Genomic DNA, 11,832 nt, shown 5'->3' with positions numbered 1-11,832 from the left:
TGGAATACAGACCATATATCTTCTTAGAAAAAATATATTAATCTTTAACTTACATTTATCATATTAGAACTAAGATATACAAACATATTTTTGTAAATATTCGAGCGTTTTCTCCTCCCCCTCCTTCAGTATGAGGAACGTCCTGTACATGAATGTTTTGCGCAGCAGGACGCTGCGCTGCGCGTTTGGGTAATTTTTTTGTGACACTTCCTGCTTTTAGGCTTGAGCTAGAGCGTGCACGTCCCATAACTGTCCGGGGAGACACGTTGGACTCCTGTCGTTAGCAGTGAATTTGTATGTGCTGCGTATACGCGTCTCTTCATGCAGAGCAGGGACAGGCTTATCGCCGACAGCGTTGAATTCAACGGTTTGTTTGAGGATGGGGGCATGAGGCGCTGTTGAGGTGCTAGAGGATTCAAACAGGTGTCTTTGTCTCTCGGAGGAGGAAAGCGGGCTAAAAAGGTGAAAATGGAAATAAATAGAGTTTTCTTTCTAATGTTAAGATAAATAACCCTGTGTGTCTCCCTTTTTTCCTTTCTGTCAGAGAAGGAAGAGGAGGCGGTGACCGACATCCCCCACGGGACAGGCCGACCGACCCACAGAGCTAACAGGTGTGTCTGAGGAGCTCACACGGCTTCGGTCTGCGCCCCCTGCCCGGCTGGTTCTCCATATCTCAGCCTCTCCCGTCTACCGTCCGGGTCCTGCTTCTGTCTCACAATTCCTGGCAAAATTTGGATTAAAAAAAAAGAAGAAGAAGAAGAAAAAAAAAACCCGTTAAAAAAAATTCCCAGCCATTTTTTTCCTTCCCCCTTTTTTCCTCGTAGCCATCCAGTGGTGCGTAACAGCTGCGAGGAGGACGTGGGATCTAGAGCCCAGTTGGATCCAAACTGTTCGTTTTCATTTCTAGGCGTTAATTTAGATACTTTATGAAAAGAGGCGCTTTTCTTTATGGGTTTAACTGATTGGCTCGGGGCCAACCAGAGCTTAATAAAACCTTTTGAATATTTGGATTCTTTTTGTTTATTTTTTTTAACGAGATTTGTGGGTTTGTAAAACAAATTCGCTGTTTTGTGGTTTCACCAACGCACGAACCAAATTCGGAGGAAATTTAATTGACCTTAAAGTGGATATTATTACTCTCCCTTATTTAAACCAAAGTGCAGCATGACAACAAGAAAAAACCCCGGTGTGGGGGACACGGTGACCACCTCCACCTTCAACAGCCACCGGCATCAGACCCATCTCCGGAACCGGAGTCCCGTCAGCCCCGGCGGCGGCGGGGCTCCACCGGCAGAGGCAGCGGACGGAGTCGCGGAGGTGGTCGGTGAATTTCAGGAATGGTGCCTGCGAACGTACGGGGACTCCGGCAAAACAAAGACCGTAACCCGGCGCAAATACAACAAAATCCTCCAGACCCTCCTCCAGGGAGACGAGGAGAACAGCAGCCGCGTCCTGCCGCAGGAGAAAGGAGCCAACCACATCAACGCCAAATTTAAATTCTGGGTCAAGTCCAAAGGCTTCCAGGTCGGGACGCTGCAGGACGGAAAGAACGGCTCATCGGACGGACCGGTGCTGTATGTCCCCATCAAGGCGACGGTTGGTGCACCTTCCCTTTTTTCCCCTTCAGGTGTGTGTGTGTGTGTGTGTGTGTGTGTGTGTGTGTGTGTATAAAGGTTGTGTTTGTCCAGTGTTTATAATGATTGGCTGTTTTTATTCTTCTGAAGATTTAGTTTTATTCTCTGTTATAAAAAAGTGAAAAAAAACTGTTTCATTTTGAACTTGAACGCATCACTGGTAGCCAGTGTCCTGGTTTAATGATGAACATACCCTGCTGCTCAAAATTTTATTTGATTTTTATATTTAAAGTTCTTTAAAAATTATTTTGTCTATTTATTTAGTAAGCAATCAATTTATAGCTTCTGGTTAGAAACCAGAGCTGACTTAACATTTAAACTCAGCTTCATCAGGTCCACTTCTTCAGCTGTTAACGCTAATATATAATCAGCCAATCACATTTCAGCAACTTAACACATTTAGTCATGTAGACATGGTCAAGACGACGTGCTGAAGTTCAAACTGAGCGTCAGAATGAAGAAGAAAGGAGATTTAAGTGACTTTGAATGTGGCATGGTTGTTGGTCTGAGTATTTCAGAAACCACAGCCTACCTGAGTGTTGCTGCTGACCATGTCCATCCCTAGCTGTGTTTTTTCATTTGAGGAACATGTCAAAACTCAGACCATTGGTGTCAAGAAGAGATGATAATTCATGCTTTTATCTCATCATGATTAACTCATGATTTACTACAATAGTCTGCTCACCTCTGTTAATAAGAAGGAGCTAGACGTCTTCAGGTGGTTCAGAACTCTGCAGTGAGACCTCAAAAAATCGCTTTATTGGATGCCACTTATTTTAGAATTCATTTTAGACATGGTCATGGCCATTGCTTCAGCCGTATATGCCCTGTCGAAGTTTGAGGTCATCCAATCAGTCTTTTAATGGTCCCTCGCACTAGTTTTAGGACTCGAGGAAACCAATCTTTTCAAGCACCCAGACTGGAATAACCTTCCATACCTGCACGTAGTCTGGACTCTGGATATTTTTAAAAAGTGGCTTAAAAACATTTTCATTCCATTTAATTTTATTTTAGTTAATCTTGGGTTCTTATGACTGATTTTACCTTTTATTCTTCTGTGTATTTCATTTTGTGTATTTTTTGGCAGGTTGGCGCTGGAAGTTCTTTTATAGGGCAGAGATATGATTTTTCATACATGTGATCGGTTTCCTGCAGCTTGTTGACACCAGTCAATGATGTCAGGTACTTTGTCTGCTAGCTGTGGAAGGTGTGTGTTGGTACCCTTCATCTGGAGGCTGACTTCAGTTTCAGTTCATGAGGAAGGTGTTGTTACCTAACCGTCATGAAACCATCATGGTATGCGGGGGTTTTGGTTCTGTTTAGTTCTTGTTAGATTTTTGTTTCAGTTTTTTCTTCCCAGTCTGTTCCTTGATTTTCTGTTGGACCTTGAGTTCAGCTCAGTTCACCGTGTTCTGGTCCAGTCAGCGGGTCGGGTATGACCTTACAGGAGCACACGATTCACCACTAATGTGTGTGTATGTTTGTATCTGTGTGTGTCAGAGAAAGAAGACGAGGTCATGGCTCAGCTGATTAACTTTACTTTATCACTCGCACTTTTACCTGAATTAGAAAATCTAAAAGACATGTTAAACACACAGTGCCCATTAGGTTATTTATTTATTTATTAAACATTTAAATAATAAACATTTATATATAATATTTTTTAAATAATTAATTTTTAAAATGAATCTATTCATTTATTTACTTATTTTCATTTTCAATTTAAACACTTTCTTTTTTATTTTTTATAATTAATTAATTCTCAATTGATCTATTTAATTGATTTATTAACTTATTTTTATTTATCATTTTTAAACATTTTTTGTATTTTATTTCAATATAAGTTAATTTTTTTAATTAATCTATTTGTTTATTTTTATTTACTTATTTATTTTTTAAAATTGATTTGTTAAGTTTATTATTTTCAGATTGATCTGTTAATTTATTAATTTATATCACAATTTTTATTGTTTAATTAATGTTCATTTAAAATTGAATTAATCTAATTGTATGTTGATTTATTTACTTATTTTAATTTTTAAACTTAAAAAACATATCTCTTTAAATTGGTTTAGTTTGGTTTATTTATTTTAGTTAATTAGTTTGCAAATAATCAGAATTTATGGTTGTGGAGTTTTGGAAGACAAACATGGAAGATGACGAAGGGAAACTTGAACTTACTTCCTGCTGTGTGACTGCTGCTTTTCTGCTACTGATCACCTGATCATCTGCTCCTCACTTCTAACTTTTCTCCCTCAGTTTAAATTTTCCAGGTTTTTTTCTTTGTTGGTTTCCAGATTCACGTCTTTACTGTCCAGGTCAGTCTGCTCATATTCGTCTCAGCCCTCCTCAGTCGGTTTCCTCAGGTAGACGCTCACATGCTTCTCCTGTGTTTTATTAGTTTGGGGTTTAATACTTTGTTAGTCCTGCCGTAGAAGACTCTTGTTTTTAAACACACCAGCTGATGCGTTTCCAGGTTGTGTTTCCTGGATGCAAACTACCCGCTGGCATGAGGCGGCCTGTAGGCCAAAACAAAGTGTGTAATGAGCCACACCTCCCTCTACCTCTTCCCCCACTCGCCTTGTTCGCAAATGAAAGTGCAAACACACTGAGCAAAACAATATCATCATTTGTGAAACATGTTGAAGTAACTTACAACATTTATGTTGTTACTTACTGTCCGGTAGAAGAGCTAGCTTCCAGTCAGGCTGTAGCTTCTTTAGCTTTGCAGTGCTTTCCTCTTTGAAAGTACAAGGCCAGCGTTGATCCGGGTTATGTCCCTTTTCTCTAGCCGACAACTTCTACGCCAACGACTAGGGCTGCACGATTATGACCAAAATAATAATCACGATTATTTTGATCAATATTGTAATCACGATTATTAATCGCGATTATTCACTGTGTTTGGAAAAACATGTATTTTTATTGCACCAATTATAAACAAACTACTTTGCAACAATTTTTTGTGAAAAAGTAAACTTTAAATTAGAATAGATGATAAATAATGCAATAAATACATTTACCATTCATTTTTGAGAAGTTAATGTAAATTTTGGGGCTACAAAAGATGCTAAATCAAGAGCTGTTTAGGTGCCAAAAGAACCGGTTCTCTGAAAAGAGCCGAACATCCATCACTAGTAATGGATGCTAGTGTGGGAGGGATGTTGTGAGAAAGGCAAACATTGAAGAAAAGACAACATAAAAATGTTTAGAACAGTAAAGAAATAATAAAAATTTAATTCTTCAGTCAATATTTTCTTTGTTTTTTAAGTTTAATTTTATTAAGTGTAATGTTTTTTTTAATTAGGAGTCTGCAACATGTCACAACACTTTTTAAATGTTAATGTCGACACTCTTCATTAATAAACATTAATATCTGACGGTAAGCCAGCGCGGGACCAGCCAGCAGCAGTTATGTACGTTTCATTTTCAGCCTGGTCATGAAACAGATCTTCTCCTGCTCTGAGTCCAGCTGCTGTGTGAGGACCAAGCCTCTTCTGAGTGCTTCTGGACGGGGGAGGGGTCGGAGCACCCCCCCCTTGTTGAAGAGTGAACTATACGCTCTTTCACGTCAGTCTCTAAAAGTCTCCAATATCACCAGAAAAAGTCGTTAGATTAGTCGCTAGTCGTTTTTTGAAAATAAGTCGCTAGAGGTGAGTGAAAACTAGCAACACTGAGTACAACTAGCTGCCGACTGTAAAAGGTGCCCTTGTTCTTTAGGCAGCTTAATGAAGCTTTGGCCTCGCGTTCGCCCCCTGGTGGTTGGCCGACTGCAGGTTGAGAATGTGTGTGATCAGAGAAGCAGCAGAGCTGCGTTTTTAATGTAAATATCATTGACGATCAGGTTCATTTAATTGTGGCCACCAAAATCGTGATCACGATCAAAATCCGATTAATTGTGCAGCCCTACCAACGACTGTTGGTTTTTTGGTCTCTTGCTGGTCATTTTCTGGTCAGTGTTTTATTCCACTGAAGCCTTTTATAGGAAGGGATGACCGAGGGCTCCGAGAGAAGGGAGGAGACGGAGATTTGCGTGAACGTGCATGAACGTGCATGAACGTGCATGAGCACGCAGCCGGACCGGCTGGTAAACACGAGGCTGGAGATCAACACAGAGAGAGAGAGTGTGTGACGTCATGCTATATTCCAGATGAATTTACACTTCTAGTTCTTCGCATAGACATTTTTTAATTCGTCCAATCTAGAAATGATGAATTTCCGCTTATTGCCCCTTTAAATATCTTATATCATTATTTACCCCAGTGCAGTGAGACAGCTGTTAATCTGTTAACTTATTGTCATCTTCTGTAACTGAGAGCAAAAACAGTAAAACTTTTTCTTCTTTCCTGTCACACCTTTTACATTTCTTAAAAGACCTGGTAAGACATGAAAGCAGTTTCTTTAGCTACACCACACGGCCCAGTAGCAGGTTGTCCTGAACGGTTCTTCTCACCCACTGATTTGGTTTTTGATTTAATTTTTTAAATTCCAGCGTCTGTTCAGTGTTAAAGCAGAAATATATTTTCTATATGAGACGGAGGATTATCACATGACATCAACATATGAACTTCATAACGGATCCAATATTATTTGTAGGTTTTATTAATGTCAACACGTCATCTGAGATCTGAACTTTAAGAAGATTTAGAGCGACTCCACTCAGTAAAATCGTCTTTATTCACTTCATCAGGACATTTCAGAAGTTGGACTGTTTTCTATCCTCTGTGTCATATGTTTCAGCATTTATGGAAAATTAGTCCATGATGAGGTTTGAAGATGCAACTTTACAGCTGACTGAAGCTGCCACATGATGTTTAATATAAACACAGCCCACTGGTGTGCGTCTTGTGCTGCTACTCCTCAACACTAGGTGGTGTTGTAAGAAATAAGGTGACTTGTGAGGGATCCAAGAAGGAGCAGATGGTTAGCGATAGCTACACCTGTCGTATGCTATATGTTACTGTAGGAAGCTAAGGTAAAGGCTCCTGTTTAACATTCATGACCTGTGTTATTCCGATCAACACCACACCTACGCCGTCTTCGCCTCGTCTTACTAAGGTGTTGAACTCATCTCACCAGGAGAAGTTTGATTGGCTGTTTTGCACCCAGTTACTGTCCTCTGTAAATGTAAATTAATTTAACTCCTTGCTGTTAGCTAATCACAGCGTCCTAAATTGAGATTTCGATTTAAAAACTATTAATTGTTCAGCCTTGTCCCGTAAACAGAAAGTTGCAGTTGAGAATCCTGCTTCATCCCAGTCAACACTCCTTTCCTCCAGTGTCGGCATCTCTGGTGTATGGTTGTGTATGACTGTTCGGTGGTGGTTGAGAGGCCGTGGGTCCGTCCCAGGGCAGGTTTGGCCACACATAGCTTACCAACATCGCTGTGTGAATGGGAGGGAATGAATACGTTTTATTAATTGAGGTTTTGTTGTGGTTTAGGTTCTCCTCTGACAGGACTCTGGTCTTCAGAACAACTCTGTGTATTGTGTAGTTGACTACATAAGGACACGTGATGGTTAAATACGACTGTTGTTTGCTCTGTCCGTGAATCTGTGGTCACAAACGACTTTTCAACACTTGCTGAGTATTGAGCTCATGTACAGTTTCTTCAGTCTGATCAAACTTCAAAACCTTCACCTTCAACAAAGCTATCGTATAAGCTATCATCTTTGAGATAATCTAGTAGGGCTGCTCGATTATGGGAAAAAATGATAATCACGGTTATTTTGATTGAAATTGAAAACTCGATTATTTAATGTGATTATAGATAAGAGGTTTGGGGGGGGGGGTGACATTTGAAGTGTTTACTGTGGTAATGCCGACTAGTTTCTTTCCACCAGGTCCCCATAGCTATTGTTTGTCTCAGACCAGCAGCTACGTTCCGTCTGGTGTGATCTGGAAAAAAATAGTCTGGAGACATTTCATTTTCATGTTGAAATCCGCGTCATTAAAATGTAGCGCGACATTTCTATATGGCTCTGGTGCGTCTTGACCACAGGTCCGTAGCGGTGGCGAAACATTGGACGGTCACCACGTCTTTCACAACACCCTCACTACACTCATCATACAGGGAAGAAAGAGACAGTCCACTAACATGGTGGTGAGATGGCAGTGATGCCGTTTGTCCAAAGTGTTGATGAGTTTCTTAAATCCCGGATTGTTCACTGTGTTAATTGAGAAAAAAGGTCTGTTTGTTTATAACGTTTGTCTCTCTGTGACTCTGGGAGCTGGTGGATTATTTAGTTGCGACTCACAAAAATTGAACATTTTTCTATTTTTTTGTGTTGCATCGCAAGCCCCCGTGTGCACTTCTGCGTGCACGAACGCAACATTATACATGCACGACTGTTGCCTGTCGCTTGGCTGGAGGAGGGCAGCGATTTTCGCTTCCTCGCGCAAGTTTACATAGAAAATGATGGAGAAGGAGCGACGCCGCCTCCCATGTGTCCAGGTGTCTGCAACTAGTTCTGAATAAAACTAAAGCGGTCGGGTTGTGGGAGGAGTCTGCAGCAGTGGGAGGAGTCTGCAGCAAAGCGCTGCAATGACAGCTGCTCTCGATTTGAAAACAGCACAAATCGAAGGACAAAAAATAATCGGACCATTTCATTTTTATGATCGTTCAAAACCCTGATCGTAATTGCGATTAAAATTCGATTAATTGCCCAGCCCTACTATCTAGCAATGCTAGCTACCGACTGCTGATTTATGGACCTTTCGTTTAGTTCTTCCTCTCATAGATGTGGTAGACTGATGATCCTCTTGCTTTACCTGCAGAGGTTGAACTGCAGCTTATTTTCTTGAAGTGGTTTGGAACATTTTGCTGGTTGTTGTTTTTATTTCTGCATGCTTCTTATATCTATTCGTATTAGCATCAAATCTAACAGGGCCACACACTGTGTGCCAAAGCTGAGCAACAGTTAAAGGTTCTTCTGTTGTTTTTTCCTGCTGGTGGAAATAACACATTACTAACAGGTGCAGGTTAAAACAAGATAAATACATATCAAGCTGATAAACCATTTAATATCTTATAATTAAATATTTATCCATCCCTAGACCAAAGCAAATGAATTCATATTCCCTGTTCCTCTCCAGCACTAAACAAACTTATTGTACTAGTTTACATACTCGCCAGAGGAAAAGTAATCACAGGAAATTTATTTATTTTTTCTTCTTTACAATTATGAATAATTTAAAAAGCACAGCATTGGTGGCTCTCTGAATGCCATATTTAAATGTGGGTCCGCTTCCAGTTTCTCTTGTGCAAACAGAGCCTGGGCCTGTAGTTGAGAAGGAAACACAAAGTGGTTCGTTCAGACTAATAATAGCTGCTATCTAGAAACTAGTGTCAAGTACATGTGATGACTCCTTCCCCCTTTTTACCAGTGTTTTCAGTCAGAGCAGCATATAGAAAAAGGGCAAGCAGTTTAATCCAGCTGTTTCCAGGATGAAAATGATACTACTACTACCTAACAAGTGTTCACAAGAAGTCCTCCTCTTTCAGAGCTGGGAATTATTTTATACACAGCAACAGAAATGGTGAAACTGTTTTGTGACCCTGATACGACAGTCTGGTTTGTAGGAGCATAAACTTTAAATTGATTGATAAATTTTCTTCCTACATCCTGAAATACATCTGGAGAACTTTGTGGTGTCAGTCTGTATCAGATCAGACTCAAAATCCAACATTTTTAAGGGAAAGAAAAATATAAAATAAAGCTTTTGTGAATTTTAAACAGACACCAGTTTAGATGTTCCTATTGTTTAAGATTCAAAGTATGTTTACAATTTTTAATGTTAATGTTAATTTTTAATTGTTTACATCTTCCAGCTCAAGCTCTAGATTGCAGTGATGTTGAGGCTGCAGCCTGTACATCAGTGGCAGCTGAAGTTTGTTTTTTTATGGTTTTTCTATTTTTAATCTGCTGTCTAGATATAGTAAGTATGACAGGAAGACTCTTCGTACTAAATAATACCCAAATAGTTGATAAACTGATAAACTATGATGATGTTCCTGTAGCTATAAAACCTTCTGGATGAAACATACAGAAGTTCAGGTCTTTGTTGGAGTTCACAGCTCTGGAAAACCTGGGGTCCTGAGTGGTTTAACCAGTTGAGCAGGTGACCCACGTACACAGACTGTAAATGGAATGCAGACCTTGTACAAATACCTCACCCTCCATTCACCACCAAATGTTTAACACATCTTACCAGCCGATCACATGGTAGCCATTTAAAGCATTTATTCTATTCTACAGTCATTTAGCAGACGCTTAAAATGAATGATAGTTTTATTCTGATTATTTTTTTGGGGGGGAGGTAAAACACAAAGTAAGGCCAACTATACTCATAACAAAATGCTCAAAAAGGCACGGAAAGGAGCATAAGCTTGTTTAATCTGACACTTTCTCCACTATTACTAACAGTCATTACTCTCTCTTTTTAGTTTCATCCCATCTCATGTGTATAATTTACTGCATTTTTCCATTTTTATGTACCAAGTAACCCACCAACATATATATGCTTTTACAAATTGATATGGACATTAATACATGCACATGTAGACACCCACACACACATTTACAAGCAAAACATCTACATTAAAAAATAAGTATAAATAATTAATGATACCCAGTTATAGAAGCTCCTCTTCCCTGTGTTTAGCAGAAGTTATATTCTTGTACGGTTTTCTGAATAATGCCTGGACATTGGTTCATATCAGAGATCCTCAGTTCTGATGCTCAAAGGCTGGTATCCTGCAGGTTTTAGAAGTTTCACTGCTGCAACACCCCTGATTCAGAATATCAGTAACCAGTGTTGTGAATGACGCTAATGGCCTTTTATTGAAGTGCAAAGGCCTATTTATGCTACCCTGTGTACTTAAATAGATACATCTGTTTCAAATGTTGCCATACATACCTGTCTTCCTACTTTCATGCATCTTTTACGTTGCCATGGTTATGAGGTCAATTCGTCCACTAGTGGGCAGTGCTGATTTCAGAGTTAACTTAGTAGCTAATGCACAGCTCCAACATGCCTGACACACTCACTCAGCCTTTCTTCACAAGCTCCCGCCATCTCTACAGTAGTTGTCCTCATCTTCCTCTTCTTCTGCTTCTTCTACCCCATGTTCTTCTTCTTCTCTGGTTTGTTCCGTTTGCTGTCGCAGGTCAGCCATACTACTCAACACTGCCCCCGCAGTTTCCGGTGGTATTGCTCCATTTGCTGCAACAAGTGACGGAACCACAAGGCCCCCAAAAAACAGACCAAATTATGAGCATAAACGACGCAGAAGACAGACGAAAGTGTCCGTCTACTTATCCATCTTCTGCATCGAGCATAGATAGGCCTTAACGATGAAACTGAACATTTATATGTATCATCCCAAATTGCTGCACACTGTAAAGCTGAACTTAAAAAAGTAAAGTTTAACAAAGAACTATTAAATATTTCTATTCAAAGTTTCAAGCATGTTCAATATATACCCATAACCTTAAAATCCACATCCAATTAGAAGAATATACGTATTTCTATTATATAAAAAACACTCTAATACACACTAATGTAGCATGTGTGTCTAAACTTTTATTTAGTACTACAGCTACTAAACATGTATTCATAGTATCGTCACTGAACAACCATTTCTACCCAGATCATTATCTAAAGTTGTCTCAACTGAAAAATTAACTTTATGACACAGCTGATTTGTAAATGTGATGTTTTTGAGTTAGCTCAGCTTTTTTTCTTTTCTTTTTTTTCTTAACAGTATTTGCTCACCTAACTTAGGTAGAAATGTTAAAATGATAGATTTTTAGTTTGGGTTTTGACAGTGCACAGTTATTTAAATAAAGTAGGGACTGTGGACTGAATTGTGGTCCAAAATGTGAGCAGTTTTATTCAGTAATGAAATGTTTCCAGAAACTTTATATACATGTTTAATTTGGGATTTCAGGGATTTTTTATGTTATCACACAAAGAAATACTCATTCATTTCATACTAATTCAGTAATTATACCACCAACGTGTATTTGCATTTTTATATTTCTTTTGCGGTAAAAGGATGATGGCCCCCCCCCCCCCCAGTGTTTTTGCCTGCTGATAAACACACATGTAAAGCCTTTGTTGGAGTCATGTCCAGTGCATCTGGGGGTCTATTTGCTGAAGGGGGGCAGCTTAATTGGGGGTGGCCCCTGTTATC

At 39.5% G+C, this 11,832-nt stretch overlaps 1 protein-coding gene across 2 annotated transcripts in view; it reads left to right on the top strand.

The window, feature by feature from the left end:
* Positions 1-216: 216 nt before the first annotated feature.
* LOC121651244 (nucleolar protein 4-like) overlaps positions 217-11,832 on the top strand; it is a 128,334-nt gene continuing 116,718 nt past the window's right edge. The window contains exons 1-2 of one of the 2 annotated variants that reach the window (XM_042003265.1): positions 217-423; positions 545-1,596. In XM_042003265.1, the coding sequence (XP_041859199.1) occupies positions 1,165-1,596 (432 nt within the window). In that variant the 5' untranslated portion in view covers positions 217-423; positions 545-1,164. Of the gene's footprint in view, positions 463-544; positions 1,597-11,832 lie in introns of both variants that reach the window. The other variant, XM_042003264.1, reaches the window with a different exon arrangement.

This window comes from Melanotaenia boesemani, chromosome 13 (assembly GCF_017639745.1).
Source record: "Melanotaenia boesemani isolate fMelBoe1 chromosome 13, fMelBoe1.pri, whole genome shotgun sequence".
Taxonomy (NCBI): domain Eukaryota; kingdom Metazoa; phylum Chordata; class Actinopteri; order Atheriniformes; family Melanotaeniidae; genus Melanotaenia; species Melanotaenia boesemani.
This window is presented reverse-complemented; position numbering and strand designations above follow the sequence as displayed.